General features: G+C 46.2%; 2 protein-coding genes across 21 annotated transcripts in view; one reads left to right on the top strand and one right to left on the bottom strand.

The window, feature by feature from the left end:
* SLC6A16 (solute carrier family 6 member 16) overlaps positions 1 to 15,692 on the top strand; it is a 31,346-nt gene extending 15,654 nt beyond the window's left edge. For 4 of the 20 annotated variants that reach the window (XM_065534761.1, XM_065534759.1, XM_015441621.3 and 1 more), the window contains 12 exons: positions 3,586 to 3,679; positions 4,805 to 5,313; positions 5,742 to 5,899; positions 6,086 to 6,212; positions 6,427 to 6,602; positions 6,840 to 6,950; positions 7,134 to 7,375; positions 11,224 to 11,410; positions 11,847 to 12,048; positions 12,495 to 12,654; positions 14,569 to 14,731; positions 14,943 to 15,692. In XM_065534761.1, the coding sequence (XP_065390833.1) occupies positions 4,869 to 5,313; positions 5,742 to 5,899; positions 6,086 to 6,212; positions 6,427 to 6,602; positions 6,840 to 6,950; positions 7,134 to 7,375; positions 11,224 to 11,410; positions 11,847 to 12,048; positions 12,495 to 12,654; positions 14,569 to 14,731; positions 14,943 to 15,212 (2,241 nt within the window). In that variant the 5' untranslated portion in view covers positions 3,586 to 3,679; positions 4,805 to 4,868 and the 3' untranslated portion in view covers positions 15,213 to 15,692. Of the gene's footprint in view, positions 1 to 3,585; positions 3,680 to 4,804; positions 5,314 to 5,741; positions 5,900 to 6,085; positions 6,213 to 6,426; positions 6,603 to 6,839; positions 6,951 to 7,133; positions 7,376 to 11,223; positions 11,411 to 11,624; positions 11,773 to 11,846; positions 12,049 to 12,494; positions 12,673 to 14,568 lie in introns of those variants that run through there. The other 16 variants (XM_074024174.1, XM_065534763.2, XM_074024171.1 and 13 more) reach the window with 10 other exon arrangements.
* Positions 15,693 to 19,217: 3,525 nt separating this feature from the next.
* LOC102146894 (histone H3.3A-like) lies at positions 19,218 to 21,208 on the bottom strand. The gene has a single exon (XM_005589874.4). It carries the CDS (start codon positions 19,952 to 19,954, stop codon positions 19,544 to 19,546), a length of 411 nt encoding a protein of 136 aa, XP_005589931.3. The 5' UTR covers positions 19,955 to 21,208; the 3' UTR covers positions 19,218 to 19,543.
* Positions 21,209 to 22,087: the final 879 nt, after the last annotated feature.

Below are 22,087 nucleotides of genomic sequence, written 5' to 3'. Positions count from 1 at the left end.
CTGTTTTCATTGATTGTTCTTGATTTCAAAAGTAAAGCTTTCCTCATTTCACTATTAAGTATGTAGCTATGTTTAAGCATACGTTCACTATTAAGTATGATCATTTTTGTTTTTTGAGAGACATCATTTATCAGGGAAATTATTCCTGGTTTGCTGAAAGTTTTTCTCTTTAAATCATTATTTTATTTATTTTTTTTTTTGAGACAGAGTCTCGCTTAGTCGCCCAGGCTGGAGTGCAATGGCGCGATCTCGGCTCACTGCAAGCTCTGCCTCCCGGGTTCACGCCATTCTCCTGCCTCAGCCTCCCAAGTAGCTGGGACTACAGGCGCCCGCCGCCTCGCCCGGCTAATTTTTTGCATTTTTAGTAGAGACGGGGTTTCACCGTGTTAGCCAGGATGGTCTCGATCTCCTGACCTCGTGATCCGCCCGTCTCGGCCTCCCAAAGTGCTGGGATTACAGGCGTGAGCCACCGCGCCCGGCCTAAATCATTATTGTATGTTGCACTTCATGAAATGTTTTTCCTCTGTTTCTTGAGATGATAATATTTTTCTTCTTTATTATTATATCAGTGTGGCTAATTATATTGATTTTCTTTAGTGGAATGCTTTGAATCATTTCTACTAAGAGTTTTTTGCTTTGTAGTTACCATGAAGCTTACATAAAACATCTCCTGCCTCAGCCTCCCAAAGGGCTAGGATTACAGGCATGAGCCACCATGACCAGCCCCAAAGGCTGGATTTTTGTACCTAATTTTTTCTTCAGCCTTTTCTCCCCTGCATGGTTTCCTGCTTCTCTCTTAATCTTATGGAAGCATCGTTTGTCTCAGGGAGACGCCCGTCAACCCACTGCATTTCTCTTTGGAGTGGCCCACCTGTTGTTGCATTCTCTGGCATATAGCTTCTGGAAGCCATTGGTTCACTGGAGCAGAAGGTCTTTGGCAAGTGATTGTTTTTATTTCCCACAAGTTGCTGGGAAAGTATTTACTTCCTGAAACATTGAACCACTTTGCCAGGAAAAAGAGATGTGAACTGACTCCTCAGTGATTACAGTTTGGTCCTGTTTCTTGTTTATGTAGCAGAAGTTTCTCTGTTTTTGACATGAGGATGGAACCTATTTTTCAGAAATGATGCAGATATCCCCATATTTGTAATATTTTAAAATCATTTGTGTTTTTTGTTGTTGGGTAGGGGGAGATTGTGGGTAAGTTTGGAGATCGGTGTTCATGTGACTATCTTTCTTAGAAGAAACTTCCTTTTCTTTTGATAGTGAATTGTAGGAGTGGCAGGTGCTTGGAAGTTTAAAAAATTTAAAAAATTTTTGACATAATTTCAGACTTACAACACTTCCATCTTTCCTTGTCTTCATTGACTGTGACATTTTTACTGAGTACAGGCCAGCTATTTTACAGAACGTACTTCAATTTAGATTTGTTTTCTGATGTTTCCTCACGATTGGAGTTTTGTTACACGTTTTTGGCAGGAATCCCACAGAAACGATGTTGTGCTCTTAATGCGTTGTATCAGGCGTTATATGATATCAGTTGACTATTATTGGTTAAGGTAGTGTGTAACACTCTAAAGATACTATTTTCTTGTTTTTTTGGGGGGGGATATCTTGTGGGGAGATACAGTAATACTGTGCAATTATCCTGTCCCCATCAAATTTTCATCATCTTGTGTTAGCAACCATTGATGATTCTTGCTTGAATCAGTTATTACTCTGGTAGTTTCCAGACAATGATTTGTTAAAAAGACATCTTTATTGAGGTATGATTGACATGTAAAAAACTGTACATATTTAATGTGTACAACTCGATTAGTTTGTGATAAGCAATTACCTTCTAATTCATCGTTCCCTGTACATGTATTAGTTTGTATTCTACTGTAAGGAAGAGGTTTTCCTTTTCCTGAGTTGTTTCCCTGTGGATTCATAGATTGTTTTAGTCTGTTGGTTCTCATCTGTTACTATTATTTATTTTGATGTTCTTATTTGTCCAGATTTGGCTGATGAGGGCTTCTTCAATTGGATTTCTTTGTCCATGATGATCTTTTTACTTTCACTTATCAATACATATTTTTTCTTGATTATGATTATTGTTAATATTATTTTTTGAGATGGAGTCTTGCTCTATCGCCCAGGCTGGAGTGCAGTGGTGCCATCTCGGCTCACTGCAAACTCCACCTCCCCGGTTCATGCCATTCTTCTGCCTCAGCCTCCCAAGTAGCTGGGACTACAGGCGCCCACCACCGTGCCTGGCTAATTTTTTGTATTTTTAGTAGAGACGGGGTATCACCGTGTTAGCCAGGATGGTCTCGATCTCCTGACCTCGTGATCCACCCACCTTGGCTTACCAAAGTGCTGGGATTACAGGCGTGAGCCACCACACCCGGCCGATTATTATTATTATTTTTTTGGACGGAGTCTTACTCTGTCACCCAGGCTGGAGTACACTGGTACGATCTTGGCTCACTGCAACCTCTGCCTCCCGGTTCAAGTGATTCTCCTAAGTCAGCCTCCCTAGTATCTGGGATTACAGGTGCCTGCCACCATGTCTGGCTATTTTGTTTTTGTATTTTTAGTAGAGATAGGGTTTCACCATGTTGGCCAGGTTGGTCTCAAACTCCTGACTTCAAGCGATCCACCTGCCTTGGCCTCCCAAAGTGCTGGGATTACAGGTGTGAATCACCACGCCTGGCCATATTTTTCTTGATTATTAAAGTAATACAGGTGAGTGGGGAATGGTGGCTTGTGCCTGTAATGCCACCTACTCTGGAGGCTGAGGCAGGAGACTCACTTGAGCACAGGAGTTCGAGGCTAGTCTGAGCAACATAGTGAGACTCCCATCTTGAAAAAAACTTTTAAAAATTAGCTAAGTATGGTGGCACATGCCTATAGTCCTAAGTACTTTGGAGGATAAGGTGAGAGGATCCTTTGAACCCAGGAGTTCAAGGCTGCAGTGAACTATGGATCATGCCACTGCATTCCAGCCTGGGTGACAGAGTGAGAACCTGTGTCTGAAAAAAAAGTAATACAAGATTTTAAAAAATGTAATGTAAAATCAGGGATAAGGATATAAACATACTTGTAGCCATCATCACTTTTTTTTTTTTTTTTTTTTTTGAGACAGGGTTGCCCAGGCTGGAGTGCAGTGGCGCGATCTCAGCTCATTGCAACCTCTGCCTCCTGTGTTCAAACAATCCTCTGGCCTCAGCCTCCTGAGTAGCTTGGATTACAGGCGTGAGCCACTGCGCCCGGCCTGATCATCTTCTCTATATTGATGTATTTCCTTTCAACCTTTCATTGCATTTTTAAATGTAGTAGAGATAGAACTAAAGATAGAAATTTGTATCTTAGTTTTATATTTTTAACCTGTAATTGAATTATAAGCATTTTCTTGAGTAACAAAGAGCTCTTTGGAAGCTGTGTCTCAGAAGCAATTATCCATGTCACCCAAATGTGCCAGTGCTGCCTTGAGGCCCACCTACTGCCTCTGCTTTTGGAAAGCATGCTCCTTCCCCCACTGAAAGAAAACTCCAGTTTCCCCTCTCTCTTCCTCTCTTTCACGTAACTTTTTTTCTTTTTCAGCACACTCCGTGCCCGTTTTCTTGTATTTGAAGAGCCAACAGAAGTTCAGAGTGGCAGGAACTTGGAGACCAAGGAGAATAGCCCCAGATGCGAGGTAGAACACCATCCTTTTGCTGGAGATAGAGCAGTGGGTGGAGATGGAGAATGAATAATTAACAATCAATAGGTAATAAAATCAGGAGATGAGAAATGCCGTGAAGTAGAGAGAGCAGCGGGTAGGTAGCTGCTGTTTTAGATAGGTGGACAGGGAAGACGTCTCCGGTGAGGCTATATTCGAGTTAAAGATCTGAGTGTTTTACAGATTAGAAAGCTCAGAAAGGTAAAGTAACTTTTCTAAGGTTACAGGGCAGATTTAGTATTAAATTAGTTTAGTTTTGTTTCATTTTTAAATTCAGAAGCCCTCTATAAATAGCACTTCAGTGTTCTTAGAAATCCTTTGATTTCAGGCTGGCTGCAGTGGCTCACACCTGTAATTCCAGCACTTTGGGAGGCTGAGGTGGGCGGATCACTTGAGGTCAGGAGTTCAAGACCAACCTGGCCAACATGGCAAAACCCCGTCTCTACTAAAAATACAAAAATTAGTCAGGTGTGGTAGTGGGCACCTGTAATCTCAGCTACTTGGGAGGCTGATGCAGGAAAATCGCTTGAACCTGGTAGGTGGGGAAAAAAAATCCTTTGATTGCAGGGATTCCTGACTTTTGGGTGTGTCTGTCTCTATCCCTATGCCGTGCAAGAAAACATTTCTGTTTTGTTTTGTTTTGTTTTGTTTTGGGATGGAGTCTCACTCTGTCTCCCAGGCTGGAGTGCAGTGGCCTGATCTCGGCTCACTGCAACCTCTGCCTCCTGGGTTCAAGTGATTATCCTGCCTCAGCCTCTGAGAAGCTGGGACTACAGGTGCTGACCACCACACCCAGCTAATTTTTGTATTTTTAGTAGAGACGGGGTTTCGCCATGTTGGCCAGACTGGTCTCGAACTCCCAACCTCGGGTGATCCACCTGTCTTGGCCTCCCAAAGTGCTGGGATTACAGGCATGAGCCGCCACGTGAAAACATTTCTAAGAAGTGAAACTTATGCAGGAGACTTTTTTTTATGCTTTGAATGTCAGTGGTGGTTCGGATAGAAATAAAGTTTGCTTTGAGGAGATGTTGAGGATTGTTTTGTAACTCAGTAGTTACTTGACTCTAAAATCTATAATCTACAGTTTTTGGTGTCTTGCAGATCTGTTCAGGAAGATGAACCCTCCCTTGCAGAAGCTGGAGCTGCCCCAGGGAGTCTGTCTGGGATGAAGACAGAGGCCCAGCCTTCGACATCCTTGCTGGCAAACACCTCGTGGACTGGCACAGTGATTTCTGACACTGTCCCAGGAAGTCAAACATGGGAAGACAAGGGTCCATTTACCTGGTCTGCAGCATCTGGGACCTCAGAGGCCCAAGTTTCAGCAGCCCGGGTTGCAGAGGCTAAGGCCTGGGAGGCTCATGTTTTTGAGGCTCAGGCCAGGGCCAGTCAGCCAAAGCAAATTTCTGTATTGGAGGCGGCAACTGCCTCAATCCTGAAACAGAAATCCACGTACGAGAAGGTGCAGATGACAGAGAAGAAAGAGAGTGAGGTCCTCCTTGCCCGTCCATTCTGGTCCAGCAAAGCTGAGTACATTCTGGCTCAGGTGGGCTTCTCTATGAAGCCATCTTGTCTCTGGCGCTTTGCCCACCTGTGGCTTAACAGTGGAGGCTGTAAGTCTGGGGACCAGGAAACCTGAGTCCACAAGGGGCAAGCAGGACAGAGTCCTGTCCAGGCTTTAACCGTGAATGTTTCTGAGATATGTAGAGACCAAAGACCTGGTGCTCTGAGCAGGATAGGAGCCAGGTCCCTGGACACCTAAAATCATGAGAGGTGTAGAGGTTCAGGGTATCTGAACATGGGGATGGCAAAGCTTGAGGCCTGGGTCCAAGGTGGGCTGGAAACTAGGTACTCTGGTCTTCCAGGAATTGGGGGCCAGAAGACTGGACACTTGGGACCGTGAGGGATGTAGACATGGGTGAGCCCTGATGCCTGTGACCCTGGGGGAGGTCGCTGGTAGGGAGAATGTTTTCCTGGGCTCCTGGAGTCCAGGCACTGAAAGGACATGGTTCTCAGAGTCCCTCCTGAATCCTCTTTGCAGGCAGTTTCGCCGCCATCTACATCTTCATGCTGTTCCTGGTCGGGATTCCTCTTGTCTTCCTGGAGATGGCAGCCGGTCAGAGCATGCGTCAGGGTGGCACGGGTGTATGGAAGATCATTGCCCCCTGGATTGGTGGTGTGGGGTATTCTAGCTTCATGGTGAGGAGCCCATGGCTGCCCAGGCCTGACTTTTACACCCCACCCGCATCCCAACCCTCCTCCTGAAATGTGCCCCATGAATACCTCCATGGGTCAGATCCCTTTGGTTCCCCAATCCTCTGTCAAATCCCCTCCCTTTTCCTATCCCTGCTCTTCCTCCCCAGCCATGTCCTCCTTGGCCCCCAGGTGTGTTTCATCCTCGGCCTGTACTTCAATGTGGTCAATTCCTGGATCATCTTTTACATGAGCCAGTCCTTCCAGTTTCCCGTTCCATGGGAGAAATGTCCCTTAACGATGAACTCCAGTGGCTTTGGTGAGGAGGAAGTGAAAGAAGAGGAGAAGGGAAAAATGGAGAAGTAAAAGTAGAAGAGAATTTGGAAGAGAAGAGAGTGGGGAGGGACAAGGAAGAAGAAGAAGAAGGAAAAAGAAATGGGAGAGGGAAAGAGAAAAGGGAGGTGGGAGAGGGGATAAGGAAGAAGAGGGGGTACTTTGTCTAGCAGGCATGTCTAAAGCCAGGTCCCCCCCAGATCCTGCATGTGAACAGACAGCACCCTCCATACACTTCTGGTACCGGCAGACCTTGAAGGCCTCAGACAGAATCGAGGATGGCGGGTCACCGGTCTACAGTCTGGTCCTGCCCTTCTGTGTTTGCTGGTGTCTTGTTGGTGCTTTCATGATCAATGGGCTTAAGTCCACGGGGAAGGTGAGCCACCAGTATTGGATTCCTTGAAATTCTCAGATGCTTTAGCCCTTACCTCACTTTGTTACTTGTTGATCTCCTAATCTCTTGCTCCTCTGGCCTTTTACTCCCACTGGCCCCTGACTCTTGCTAAAGGCTTTCTTCTAACTCCTACTCATTTCTGACTCGGAACTTTCGATCCCTCCTGTTGGTTGACCCCTACTGGTACACAGGTGCTGATATGTCCCACTCTTAATTCAGGTGATCTGTGTCTTGGTACTGCTGCCTTATTTCATCATCATTGGTTTCTTCATCCGGAGTCTGCTGCTGGAAGGGGCAAAATTTGGCCTTCAACAGTTGGTAGTTGCCAAGGTGAAATCTGTCTCCTCAGTCCTCCATCAGGCCTTGTAGGGCACCACAGCTGCCTGTTCTTAGAGCTTCCTTTCCCCATTCTTTCCTTCTGCATCTCCCTCTCTCCTCCCTGCAACATTTCTATTATAGTTGTCCTCTGCTGCTTCTTTTACAACCCCCTTATACTTGTCTTCTCTCTTTCAGATATCGGATGTGTACAATGTGAGTGTGTGGTCTGTAGCAGGGGGTCAAGTTTTGTTTAACACAGGCATAGGCCTTGGCTCTGTTGCCTCCTTAGCCTCCTACATGCCCCAGTCCAACAACTGTCTCAGTGATGCCTTTCTCGTGTCTGTGATAAACTTGCTCACTTTGTTGATTGTCACATCTTTCAACTTCTCTGTCCTGGGCTTCTGGGCGACAATCATCACACATCGCTGCTGTGAGAGGTAAGGCCAGCCCCCTTGTGGAGGGTCCCAGCCCCAGGGAATTTTCAAACCCGGAGACCCTAACCTTAAAGGCGCTGCAAAGATCCACGTTCACACATTTCGACCTTGGGTGCACTTGCATACCTTCCCCATAGCTAAAAATGGAGACAATAGAATCTCCTATCATGTATTATCATCCTTCTCAGAGCCTTTTGTCACCCTAGAAAGAAATCTTCAAACTGAGAGATTGCCAGCTCTCCACCTCAGAGTGGATGTGCTAACAGGGATGTACTGAAAATGGCAAACATTGAAGGCTACTCTAATCCCAGATACGCAACAAAATAGCATCCAAGACCACACCAGCCAGAGACCCTTCCAAGGCGATCCTTGGAAACATGGAGAGGTGGAGGCCCCATCCTTAACTGTCAACTCCTGAATTGGGGATTTCTGTCAATCTATCAGAAACTCCAAAAGGATTCTCTGTACTAGAACCTTAATTGTCTGATCACCCCTGTTTCTTATTTTTCTTATTTTTAGGCATTAATTTCAAAAACATCCATCAGACATTTAGGAAGTATTCTTTCTATACCACAGAGACTTGGACAAGTGAATCTGACCACAGTCCTTGTTTCATTAAGTTTTCAATTTTGGAGGGAGAAGGAAAGGAGAGAATGAGACAGCCAAAAACTTATGCTAACGGGTAACTGAAGTGATAGGTGGGGACAGGAGACAGCCATTAATTCTGTTTGGGCTAGTCAGATGGGGCCTTCCAGAGGAGGCAACCCTGAATTGAATTTCTCCCAGTAGTCTTTTTTTTTTCTTCCTCCTCCTCTTCCTTTCTCTCCCAGAGTAAGTTTTTTTGTTTGTTTGTTTTTTTAGTTTAAATTTTTGAGAACGGGGTCCCGCTACATTGCTCAGGCAGGTCTTGAACTCCTGGGCTCAAATTATCCTCCTGCCTCTGCCTTCCAAAGAGCTGGGATTACAGGCATGAGCCACTGCTTCCGGCCTCTCCTAGTAATCCTAACCCTCACAAATAACCACCATTTTCTTCTAGAAGATGCCTGGGAATATACATGTGTGCGTGTGCAAGAGTTCTTTACAGCATATAGTTAGGAAAGGAATTGCTGAGTAGGGTGTGCTCATCTTCAGTTTTATCATATATTGTCTGGTTTTCTTTTTTTTTTTCTTTTTTTTTTTTTTTTTTTTGAGACGGAGTCTCGCTTTGTGGCCCAGGCTGGAGTGCAGTGGCCAGATCTCAGCTCATTGCAAGCTCCGCCTCCCAGGTTTACGCCATTCTCCTGCCTCAGTCTCCCGAGTAGCTGGGACTACAGGCACCGCCACCTCGCCCGGCTAGTTTTTTGTAGTTTTAGTAGAGACGGGGTTTCACTGTGTTCGCCAGGATGGTCTCGATCTCCCGACCTCGTGATCCGCCCGTCTCGGCCTCCCAAAGTGCTGGGATTACAGGCTTGAGCCACCGCGCCTGGCCTATTGTCTGGTTTTCAAAGTGGTGTAATGCATTACCCTGCCATCAAGGATGTGTGAGACTTCCATTTATTCTACTTTTTGCACAACACTTGATTAAACTTGGTTGGACTTTTAAATTGTTTCCAGTCTGGTGGGAGTGTAATGGTAACTTTTTGGGTATTTTCAAAAGAAACCTTTTATTATGAGCTATTACATACATATGTAAAAATGCATAAAACAAGGCTGGGAGCAGTGGCTCACGCCTGTAATGCCAGCTCTTAGGGAGGCCGAGGTGGGAGGATTGCTTGAACCCAGGAGTTTGAAGCCAGCTGGGTGAGACACCGCCTCTAACAAAAAAAAAAAAAAAGAAGAAAAAAATGTATAAAACAATGTACCGTGTAACGAACTATGAAGTAAGCATCACTTGTATTAAGAACTAGAATAACCCTAGCTGCTCTCCATGTATCTTTTTCTAATCATAATCCCTTTACTGCTTCCCAGAGGTTAACCATCATAAAAGTCAGGATAGTGGTTATTATATTGCTTAGTAGATATGCATACATACATGATCAAATACAAAGAAAAACAAGCCCGGGTGCGTGGGCTCACACCTATAATCCCAGCACTTTGGGAGGCTGAGGAGGGTGGATCACAAGGTCAGGAATTTGAGACCAGTCTGGCCAATGTGGTGAAACCCCATCTCTACTAACAAATACAAAAATTAGCCGGGTGTGGTGGCACACACCTGTAGTCCCAGCTACTCAGGAGGCCAAAGCAGGAGAAGCACTTGAACCTGGGAGGCGGAGGTTGCAGTGAGTGGAGATTGCACCAATGCGCTCCAGCCTGGGCGACAGAGCGAGTCTCCATCTCAAAAAAGAAAAAGAAAAAGCCTGCTGTGGTGTTAACTGGGATTGCATCAAATCTGTAGATCATCTCTGAACCAGCTTTCCTTGCATTCCCAGTTGTGGAGAAGGGCCAGGGGCAAAGCTTCTGCTTCATTTTTATTGTGAAGGTGTAGCCCTTTGAAGTTGTCAGATTTAAGTGGGGAACTTCTATTCTGATCCTTATTTTGGGCAGGCTCTGGTGCTTTATATCTGGCCTCCATGGCCCCCTTTTGTATCTGAAAAGTCTTAAAATTGGAAACTGCAGGTCTAGTTTGTTGCATTTTGCATACATCTTTGGGACAAAGTATATTTGGAAGTCCCCTTTCTCCACTGCTTTGCCTGTACTTCAATTTTTGCCTGATGATTCCTTATTATCTTGTCAACGTTTTTATTTCATTAGAAGATTTAAAAATATCTTCCAGGCTGGGCACAGTGGCTCACGCCTGTAATCCCAGCAGTTTGAGAGGCCAAGGCAGGCGGATCACCTGAGGTCGGGAGTTCAAGACCAGCCTGACCAACACAGAGAAACCATGTCTCTACTAAAAATACGAAAAAATCAGCCAGGCATGGTGGTACATGCCTGTAATCTCAGCTACTCGGGAGTCTGAGGCAGAAGAATTGCTTGAACCCAGGAGTCGGAGGTTGCGGTGAGCCAAGATTGCGCCATTGCACTCCAGCCTGGACAAGAGCAAAACTTGGTCTCAAAAAAAAAAAAAAAAAAAAAAAAATTCCTCCAGCCTTTTAAATTATTTCCAATGAGAAAATTGGTTCAAATCTCTAGCTTATTACTGGAATAGCATATAGTATTTTATTTTCTAAAATGTGATCAAACTCTACTTGCTTGCCTTTTGCTTTTATCAGTGAATCTTGGCAAGCTGTCCATTGCAGTTCTTACAGAGCAATGAGCTGAAGTTTTAAGGGTTTGTAGGAGTTAGCCAAGTGAAGAATGGTGGTGGGGGTGGAGTTGGTATTGTGTGTAAGAGGGTATGATGGGCCTTGAAACTGTAAGTAGTTAAATCTGGCCAGAACATGGAATGTGAAGAGAGCCATAGGGACATATGAGGCCAAAATGGTCAGCAGGGCTCACATCAAAAAGTCGAACCAGCAGCTGCTCTCACACAGCACAACTCCATGGGAACATTATCATCATAGTCTCTGTGCTCCCGGACATGCTGTAACAGGAGGTTTAGAAAGTTGGCTTTTACCCGTTAGTCTCAGCCAAGAGGGAAGGTAGACAGTGAATAAGAAACCCCATCACTAGAGCAGAGACCACTGAGTCCCCAAGAGGACTGTAGAAAATGCTTCTCTTAGGCTCTCCCACGGTCATAAATTCTCCAGGATTACATAAACGAATTCACGATCCTGAAGGCGGGTGCCTTCTAGGTTTCATCCCAGGCTCTATCTTACCCAGATCACTAATGCTAAGCCAGTGATAGCCATTTTTATCTTGAAGATAAAGGAAAAGGAGACCATCTCCTACTGGGCCAAATGGTTCAATTTGATTCAACCCCCTATCCCCAGGAATGCTGAAATACTTTTAAAGCTGATAAACCTAGGGAAACTGCCTCCTGACGCCAGGCCCCCTCTCGACCTGCTTGACAACCCAACCTCCATCTACAACACCTGGTTCAATGGCCTTCCCCAGCACATCAAAAGCATGGTTCTCCGCGAGGTGACTGAATGCAACATAGAGACTCAGTTTCTTAAGGTCAGTAAAAAAAACTGAGTCTGAAAGCCCTTGGCACAACAGAAATTTTAGCTTTTATTAGCACGAGAAAAAATCCCAGAAGCACCAGGATAATCTGTGGCGCTTAGTAATACGAAGTACTATAGTTTGCAGAATGGCCTTCCAAGGATAATGCTAGCTGGATTGATTTTTCCATGTCAGAAAAATTAATGACTCCCTCCCTCCTATTATTCAGGAGTCTGCTCACATGTCACCTTATCGGAAAGGCCCTCCCTGAAGTCGTATCTGGATTGGTGCCCACACACACTCCCACTATGGGCTGGCTTGGCGATCTGATTTTCTCAGTGATCCAGGGATTTTCAGTTTTCCAGGGAAGATAGAGTGCATACTTGTCTATATTTTTTTGTTATTGTTTAGTTCAATGACACTTCAACACCTGTTTGTTCTCTCTTTGCAGGCTAGCGAGGGCCCAAAGTTTGTATTCCTGTCTTTTGTTGAAGCCATGTCCTTCCTTCCTCTGTCTGTCTTCTGGTCTTTTATCTTCTTCCTGATGTTGCTGACCATGGGGCTGAGCAGCGCAATAGGGATTATGCAGGGCATCGTTACTCCACTCCAGGACAACTTCTCTTTCTTCAGGAAACATACAAAGCTGCTCATAGGTACTCTGACCTAGGCCCTACTCCTAACAATGACCCTGACCCCTGACACCACTGGGATTTTTTTTTGGGGACAGGGTCCCTGTAGTCCAGGCTGGTGTGCAGTGGTGTGATCTTGGCTTACTGCAACTTCTGCCTCCTGGGTTCAAGTCATCCTCCCACCTCAGCCTTCCCAGTAGTTGGGACCATAGGCATGCGCCACCACGCCCGGCTCAGTTTTGTAGTTTTGGTAGAGACGGGCTTTCGCCATGTTGCCCAGGCTGGTCTCAGACTTCTGGGCTTAAGCAATCTGCCCACTTCAGCTTCCCAAAAATGCTTGGATTACAGATGTAAGCCACCACGCCCGGCCACCACTGGGTCTGCCACCAGTCCTGGTCTGTGACCTCTACTTAGCCCTTGTCACCCAGCCCTGACTTCTAACCTTGATCCAGATCTCATGTTTTCTCCAGTGGGACTCTTTCTGCTCATGTTCGCGTGCGGCCTCTTCTTCACTCAACCTTCAGGCAGCCACTTCATCAAACTGCTGAGTAACCACTGGATAGTCTTCCCCATCATCGTCATTGCCATATTTGAAACCATGGCTGTATCCTGGGCCTATGGGGCCAGGAGGTGAAGTCCTAAGCCCAGGTTCTCACAAAGCATGGGACTATCGGGAAGGTTGACCCCTTTCTTGTTGCCTCCACTGTTGCCCAACTAGTGTGACATAGGGACTCTTAATTTCAGAGCCTTCTGGGAAACCTTTTTATTCATTCATCCATTTTCACATATATTTTGGGTGCTGCATATGTGCCAGGCACTGTTTTAGTCATCAAGGATAGGAGCATTGAATAAAAGAAGTATTCCTATTCTCAGAAAGCTTACATTTTAGTGGTCTAGAGAGACAATAACCAATTAGCAAATAAAGAATAAAAACATTGAGAATGAATATAAGTGATAGGAAGAATCAAAGGGTGAGGTCAGATGGCCCATAGTGGGAGTGTGTGTGGGCACCCATCCAGGTCAGACTTCAGGGAGGGCCTTTCTGATAAGGTGACATGTGAGCAGACTCCTGATAATAGGAGGGAGGGAGTCATGACAAGACTCTGAGGAAAGTGCTCCCTGCAGGGAAACAGAAATTACCAATGCCAGAGGAAACATAATGCCTGGAGTTTTTGAGAAAAAAGGAAGTCAGAGAGGCTGGAATAGAAGATATTAGGAGATGGCACTAGAGAAATGATGGGGGCCAAATCATGTAGGGTTTTGTAAGCCACTATAGGAGTCAGCTTTGTATGCAGAATGAGAGACGAAGCATTGGAAGGTTTTGAGTAGGAGAATGACATTTTCAGGTGGGAGTTGCCGTTATTAGATATGTTTTTTAAAAAGGTATCTGTGGCTGCTGTGTGGAGAATAGATCAGGAAGGGTCCAGAGTGAAGCCAGGATAAGAGTTGGAAGCTATGTAATATTTCTTTTGTTTTTGTTTGTTTTTTTCTTTTTGAGATGGAGTCTTGCTCTGTTGCCCAGGCTAGAGTGCAGTGGTGTGATCTCAGCTCACTGCAAACTCTGCCTCCCGGGTTCAAGCAATTCTTCTCCCTCAGCCTTCTGAGTAGCTGGGATTACAGGCATGCGCCACCACGCCCAGCTACTTTTTGTATTCTGAGTAGAGATGGGGTTACACCATGTTGGCCAGGCTGGTCTCGAACTCTTGACCTCGTGATCACCTGCCTCAGCCTCCCAAAGTGCTGGGATTACAAGCATGAGCCACCCCTGCCTCATGAAGGCTATGTAATATTTCAAATGAGAGCTAAGAATGGCTTGGTGAAAAGTAGAAGAATTGTGGATTAAGAGAAGTGGTCTGATTCTGGAAGGTAGAGCTACCTGGGAAAGAGAACAAGATAATCTGGGAGCGAGACCTGGAAGACATAACTGTGGAATGTAAGTCTATAGTAGAGGTAGCCAGGGAAGCTCTGGGGACACAGATGATTAGTTAAGGAAGACTGGAGAGTTAGGGAAGGTGGCCTAGAGAAGAGGATGCTTGAGCAGAGCCTGGACAGATGAATAGGTGGAGATAGGGTGATGGGCACCCTAGACCAAAAGACCCCACTTGTATATTTATTGAAATTGAGAATATGTACTAAAGGAGACTCGATAGGTGGCTGAAATAAACTAGATACGTTCCCCAGGGGCCAAATGCCACTTTCTTTTATCTGTGTTCACTGCTAGATATCCAGCACTTAGAAGAGTTCCTGGCACATCATAGACGTTCTGATATTTATGGGATGAATGAAAGAGACTTGACCTTTCTTCTGAGGCCATTGGATACCCATGGAAAGTTCTTGAGCAGGAGAGGGGTGTTTGGAAAATTTTCTTGGGTTGGGATAGACGACAGACTGACTAGGGAGAAGATGAGAGAGGACAAGACTTGAGATGAAACAGGAGATTAGAGATACAATAGAATGTTTGAAAGATGCCAAGGTTGGGCTGGCCCTGCCGCCAAGGTGGTGAGGCCTAACTGGGCATCCCACACTCTGGTGGCCCTTCCCCAGGTTCCTTGCAGACCTGACGATCCTGTTGGGCCACCCCATCTCTCCCATCTATGGTTGGCTGTGGCCTTGTGTGTGTCCAGTTGTGCTGCTTATCCTGTTTGTGACCGTGATGGTTCGTCTTTGTATGAAGCCGATCACCTACATGTCCTGGGACTCAAGCACTGTGAGCCTCCCCCAGGACCCAGAACCCCTTTGGGAGTGGGGGCCAGACCTTTCAATTCACTCTGGGTGAAAGAACCCAGTCATCTCATTCTTTTATGCCGGAAGACTCATGGGTCTTCTGCTTTAGTTCCCCACCCACCCTTCCCCTCCACAACTCTTCCTCTTCTCTTGGGGATTTTGATATTCTGAACCTTTTTCCCATCTCTCCACAGTCAAAAGAGGTGCTTCGACTATACCCACCATGGGCACTGCTCTTGATGATCACCCTTTTTGCCATTGTCATCTTCCCCATCCCTGCATACTTTGTATACTGCCTCATACATAGGATTCCCTTCAGGCCCAAGAGCAGAGACAGGCCTATTACAGCCTCCACATCCCTATCCCTAAGTCACCAGCTAACACCCAGTAAAGAGGTTCAAAAGGAAGAAATTCTACAAGGTGATGAAACAAAGTACCCATCAACCTCTCATGTGACTTCTTAACTTCATTCATTTGGCTTCACATCACATATCCCTTAGAACAGATCCAATGGGCAACTCTTAATATCAGCTTGCAACTGTTGATGTCCCTGGTTCCAGAACCACTTTTATTTCCAAGAGGAGGGCGTTCTTTGGAGGGGGTTCATAGGGCCTGGCCTTGCAATCCCCTCCTTGGTCCCATCTTATCTGGTGACCACCATCATTGTTTTCCCCATCATCTTCCTCAACACACATACATGTACAACTTATATACAATACTAGTGATGTCTACCAGTCCTGCTACTTCTGGGGTGCCTGTCTCCTGGAATGGAGCTGGAGGAGTAATGCTGTTGGTCAATAAATCAGTCTACATTAACTCCAGGATGTAAGCAGATCTTTTTTTTCTATAGATGTCTCAGATGTTCAGTTTTCCTGTCACAAGGCTTCCAGTCTGTATTCATTTTCACACTGCTAATAAAGACATACCTGAAACTGGAAACAAAATGGTTTAATTGGACTTACAGTTCCACATGGTTGGGGAGGCCTCAGTCATGGTGGAAGGCGAAAGACACTTCTTACATGACGGCAGCAAGAGAAAAAATGAGGAAGAAGCAAAAGCGGAAACGCCTGATAAACCCATCAGATCTCGTGAGACTTATTCACTATCATGAGATTAGCATGGAAAAGACCAGCCCCCATGATTCGATTACCTCCCCCTGGGTCCCTCCCATAACACATGGGAATTCTGGGAGATATAATTGAAGTTGATGTTTAAATGGGGACCCAGCCAAACCATATCATTCTGCCCCTGGCCCCTTCAAATCTCATGTCCTCACATTTCACAAGCAATCATGCCTTCAGCATTAACCCAAAAGTCCAAAGTCTCATCTGAGACAAGGCAAGTCCCTTCCACCTATGAGCCTGTAAAATCAAAAACAAGCTAGTTACTTCCTAGATACAATGGGGTTACTGGTATTGGGTAAATACAGCCATTCCAAATGGGAGAAATTGGCCAAAGCAAAGGGGTTACAGGGCCGATGCAAGTCCAAAATCTAGAAGGGGAGTCAAATTTTAAAACTCCCTGATCTCCTCTGACTCCAGATCTCACATCCCGGTCATGCTGATGCAAAAGGTGGGTTCTCATGGTCTTAGCTCCACCTCGGTGGCTTTGCAGGGTACAGCCCCCCTTCCAGCTGCTTTCACGGGCTGGTGTTGAGTGTGGCTTTTCCAGGCTCATGGTGCAAGCGTTCAGTGGATCTACCATTCTGGAGTCTGAAGGACAGCAGACCTCTTCTCACAGCTCCACTAGGCAGTGCCCCAGTAGGAACTCTGACTCCACATTTCCCTACTGCATTTCCCTTCCTAGCAGAGGTTCTCCATGAGGACTCTGCCCCTGCAGAAAACTTGTTCCTGGGCATCCAGGCATTTGCATACATCTTCTGAAATCTAGGCAGAGGTTCCCAAACCTCACGTCTTGACTTCTGTGCACCCACAGGCTCAACAACACGTGGAAGTTGCCAAGGCTTGAGGCTTCTACTATCTGAAGCCACAGCCTGAGCTGTACATTGGCCCCTTTCAGCCATGGCTGGAGTGGCTGGGACACAGGGCACCAAGTCCCTAGGCTGCACACAGCACAGGGACCCTGGGCCTGGACCACAAAACCACTTTTTCCTCCTGGGCCTCTGGGCCTGTGATGGGAGGGGCTGCCATGAATGTCTCTGATGTGGCCTGGAGACATTTTCCCCAGGGTCTTAGGGATTAACATTAGGCTCCTTGCTACTCATGCAAATTTCTGCAGCTGGCTTGAATTTCTCCTCATAAATGGGTTTTTCTTTTCTACTGCATCATCAGGCTGCAAATTTTCTGAACTTTTATGCCATTTCCCTTTTAAAACTGAATGCTTTTAACAGCACCCAAGTCACCTTCTGAATACTTTGCTGCTTAGAAATTTCTTCTGCCAGATACCCTAAATCATCTCTCTCAAGTTCAAAGTTCCACAAATCTCTAGGGCAGGGGCAAGATGCCACTAGTCTCTTTGCTAAAACATAACAAAGAGTCCTCTTTGCTCCAGTACCCAACAAGTCCCTCATCTCCATCTGAGACCACCTCATCCTGGACCTTATTGTTCATATCAGCATTTTTGTCAAAACCATTCAATAGGTCTTTAGGAGGTTCCAAACCTTCCCACATTTTCCTGTCTTCTTCTGAATCCTCCAAACTGTTCCAATGTCTGCCTGTTACCCAGTTCCAAAGTTGCTTCCACATTTTCGGGAATCTTTTCAGCAATGCCCGACTCTACTGGTACCAGTTTACTATACTGGTATAGTTTGTTTTCATGCTGCTGATAAAGACATACCTGAAACTGGGAACAAAAAGGTTTAATTGGATTTACAGTTTCACATGGCTGGAGAGGTCTCAGAATCATGGCAGGAGGCGAAAGGCACTTCTTACATGGTGGCGGCAAGAGAGAAAATGAAGCAAAAGTGGAAACCCCTGATAAACCCATCAGATCTCATGAGACTTATTCACTATCATGAGAATAGCATGGAAAACACCAGCCCCCATGATTCAATTACTTCCCCCTGGGTTCCTCCCACAACACATGGGAATTCTGGGAGATACAACTGAAGTTGAGATTTAAATGGGGACACAGCCAAACCATATCACAGTCTTTCTAAAGCCAAATGTCCAGCCCTGAGTTCCTGCCCTCCCCTTGCTCTGGCAAACTCAGATGCTAGATCACTAGGCTTGCCTTATCCAGGGGCTGGCCTTTAGCCAAGGGAAACCTGGGAAATGGTGACTTCAACAAAGATGGGAAAGATATTAATGCACTTGCTACTGATACATGATAATCCTATTATAGGCCTAAAGTTATTTCTAAAAAGTTGCACTCGAGGTTTTAACATTGTGTTGTGGACTGAGTACATCTGTAAATCAGTGCCACAACCAGTTACTAACAAGCTGTTTTGCTGAGCCCACCAAGGGTCCCATTGCTGCTCAGTACCGGAAACCACTGGTTTTTATCCCAGGATCAAATCAACTGAACTTGCCCAGTGGATGATCACTGAGTGGGTCTCTGAGAACTTGTGGGAGGGTAGTGCCATGAGGGTGCTGAAGTACTCCCCACAAAGAGACTGGGGCCTGTCAGTTACCTGCTGGAGATGGGGGCAGAGGTGACTGGGATTCCCAAAGATCCAGGAAATGGGTTTCCCTTAAATGCTCAGAGATCTCAGCCTTTTAGATTGCTTAGAGCCCACGGGTAAGTTTCAGTGATAAAGGAAAAGAAGACACCCCCACCATTGGCAGGCAGGACTCAAGAGGTGGGTCTGCAGAAAGGAAAGAGCAGAGGCACCCGGAGTTTCCAGACCTCTGAAGTCTGGCTCTTCAAGCTTGAAGACAGGAGGGCTGGAGGGCGCGTGCCGCTCCGTGTCATCACCCATTGGCTCCTGTGCTCTATTAGCCCAGCCCCTCCATCCCCCAGTCCAAATGCTTTATCTGCTTGAAGACTCATGCTATTGAATCGGGTCATGTGGGGATGGGAGAGAGAAGGTGGTGGGCTCCTCCTTCTCATCAAATAGTCCGAGTCTTCAACCTCCTCCCTTTTGGGAACCCAGGCACTCATCCTCCTTTCTGCCTCAAGGCCCCTCCCACCCACCTCCCCACCATCCTGGTCCAGTTTTGGAGGTGGAACTTGGGAGAGGGGGATTGAAAAGTAGGGGCTTACAATCTCAAAAAAAGAAAGAAAAAAAAAAAGTATTTTATTTCCTTCTTGGTATCTGTTTCTTTCTTTCTCTCTGTCTTTCTTTCTTCTTTTTTTTTTTTTTTATAGTTTAATGTATTTTAATAGCAAGCTTACAGGAACAGCACAGAATTCAGACAACATTAAAAACATGTACTTGCATGTAGGACAACTCAGTTAGAAAAGTATAGTGATGGATGGAATCTACTGTATGATAAAAATGCTACAAACACCATTTAGTTGCCGTCAATAAGAAATTTACTTGTTTTAAAAAAATCCAAATGCTGGCATTGTCCAGAAAAATTTAACAGGTTTATTTATAATTATTATAAAGTTGAACCGCTGAAACTTGTTCACTGAAACATTTTAACTTGCATTAATGCTTTACGCCTCTGCATTTATATTAAAAATTCACACACAAATGAAAATGGAAAAACTGCCAATACCTGATTTCTGTCCCCTATTTTTCCACTCGCAATCATATACTTAAGTACCTTTTGACCCCATGGAAAAAAAATATCTAACGTTCAGAACTACCAATAACAGGAAGAAGATAATTTTTTTTTTTTTTTTTTTTTTTTTTGGAGAATGAAATGTTTCCTATCATAGTGGATTCTTAAGCATGTTCTCCACGTATGCGGCGTGCTAGCTGGATGTCTTTTGGCATAATTGTTACACGTTTGGCATGGATAGCACACAGGTTGGTGTCTTCAAAGAGGCCAATCAGATAGGCCTCACTTGCCTCCTGCAAAGCACCGATAGCTGCGCTCTGGAAGCGCAGATCTGTTTTAAAGTCCTGAGCAATTTCTCGCAGCAGACGCTGGAAAGGAAGTTTGCGAATCAGAAGTTCAGTGGACTTCTGATAACATCTAATTTCACGGAGCGCCACAGTACCAGGCCTGTAACGATGAGGTTTCTTCACCCCCCCAGTAGAGGGCGCACTCTTGCGAGCGGCTTTTGTAGCCAGTTGCTTCCTGGGTGCTTTACCACCGGTCGATTTGCAGGCAGTCTGCTTTGTACCAGCCATGGTACAGAGACCTCCTTACTTACCCCCCTTCTCCTTCGGCTGGAGCTTGGCGAGCGAGAGGCAGCGCTGGCATTAGAGAGCGACGGCGGCTGCGAACACAATTCTCTTTCTTTTTTTTTCTTTTTTTTTTTTTTTGAGACAGCCTTGCTCTATTGCCCAAGCTGGAGTGCAGTGGCGCGATCTCAGCTCACTGCAACCTCCACCTCCCAGGCTCAAGCAATTCTTACGTCTCAGCCTCCCAAGTAGCTGGGATTACAGGTGCACACCACTGCGTCCAGCTAATTTTTGTATTTCTAGTAGAGGTGGGGTTTTGCCATGTTGGCCAGGCTGGTCTCGAACTCCTGGCCTCAAGGGATCAGCCCGCCTCAGCCTCCCAAAGTGTGTGAGTCACTGCACCTGGCCTAATTCTGCTTTCTAATTTGCCTCCCTGACATGCGGGACACTTCAACAGGGATGGCACCAGGTTCAAGAGGCTGACGAAGAGACCCAGGGCTAGCAAACGAGACATAGGGTTTATTTGAGGGAACTTACAGGGTGATCCGGTGGTGGTGAGCTGGATAGGAGAACCACAACCACCTGCAAAATGCATGCAGTTTACATAACACTTTCACTTAGCACCCTCCCCCAGCAACCTCCATGCAGCAGCCCTCAACCTCAGGGTGTGCTTCAGTTATTGCTGCCAGGCGTGTCTACCAGATACCCTCCACTCCAGCATACCCACCTTTTGTGTTTGTTTTTGTTTTTGTTTTTTGTTTTTTGTTTTTTTTGAGATGGAGTCTCTGTCGCCAAGGCTAGAGTGCAGTGGTGTGATCTCGGCTCACTGCAACCTCTGCCTCCTGAGTTCAAGTGATTCTTGTGCCTCAGCCTCCCAAGTAGCTAGGATGACAGGCCCTCGCCACCACACCCGGCTAATTTTTGTATTTTTAGTAGAGATGGGGTTTCACCATGTTGGCCAGGCTGGTCTTGAACTCCTGACCTCAAGTGATCCGCCTGCCTTGGCCTCCCAAAGTGCTGGGTTTACAGGCGTGAGCCACTGCGACCCGGCCACTCTAACATACCTTTGAATGGCCCTCACATTCTTGTGCCATTCTTCCACCATTTCCCTGGGGCCAGGTATGCAGAGGAGCATTGCAGCCTGAACCACAGCAGCAATACAAACTACAACAGAAAAGAATAATGAATATAAAAGTGGCTTCAGGTACTCAGGTTCGCTGCTGGGATGCACCATGGCAGGCCCGCAGTGGAGGAGAGGGGCAGCTCTCTGCAGATCCAACAGTCTGTTTTGTTCTGGAGAGAGACCACCATCTGTGCCCAGCTGGTAAGAGGTTTGCTGCATACCATCTATGGGTGAAAAGTGAGATGTTTAGTGAGTACAAGAAGGAGCAAGTCATGGTCATTTTTTTCTTTTTGAGACAGAGTTTCACTCTTGTTGCCCAGGCTGGAGTGCAGTAGCTGGCTCTCGGCTCACTGCAACCTCCGCCTCTCGGGTTCAAGCAATTCTCCTGCCTCAGCCTCCCGAGTAGCTGGGATTATAGGCGCCTGCCATCATGCCCGGCTAATTTTTTGTATTTTTAGTAGAGGCAGCGTTTTGCCATATTGGCCAGGCTGCTCTCGAACTGCTGACCTCAGGTGATCCACCCGCCTTGGCCTTCCAAAGTGCTGGGATTACAGGTATCTACCACTGCACCCAGCCTCATGGTCATTTTACAAGAAACAGGAAGTCGTGTCCTTCTCAGAGAGCACCACCCCCGGCAGTGGCCTGGTGCTTGGTTTGCAGTACCAAATAGGTTGGCCCCATCTCTACAAAGTGTCATGTGAGGCTGGAGTAAGACAATAGGGATATTATGCAGTGTGGGCATCCAGCTGCTAGACTGTTACATGCATCCCCCAGGTGCGGTGAAGAATGTTCTTCCATATCAGCCCCCCAAAGGGGACTGCCTGCTACCGTCCAGTCCTGTGTTTCTCCTTATGGTAGGTGCATGGTAGGCCCCTTAAAGACGGTGCCCAGATGTCAGTGCACAGGACTATTGGGTCCGGCTCCTAGAAGCAACCATCCAGGCAGCTTGCAGCTCAGCCCATTGGTTACTATGTCCTTTGCCTGTGTCGAGCCAGACACTCTCAGTGGACAGGGGA

The sequence above is a fragment of the Macaca fascicularis genome, chromosome 19, assembly GCF_037993035.2.
Source record: "Macaca fascicularis isolate 582-1 chromosome 19, T2T-MFA8v1.1".
Taxonomy (NCBI): Eukaryota; Metazoa; Chordata; class Mammalia; order Primates; family Cercopithecidae; genus Macaca; species Macaca fascicularis.
The sequence above is the reverse complement of the archived record's forward strand: the minus strand, read 5'-3'. Positions and strand labels throughout refer to the sequence as shown.

Bases quoted from the DNA above. Each gene is read 5' to 3' on its own strand.
- LOC102146894 (XM_005589874.4), bottom strand. From the start codon at position 19,954: ATGGCTGGTACAAAGCAGACTGCCTGCAAATCGACCGGTGGTAAAGCA.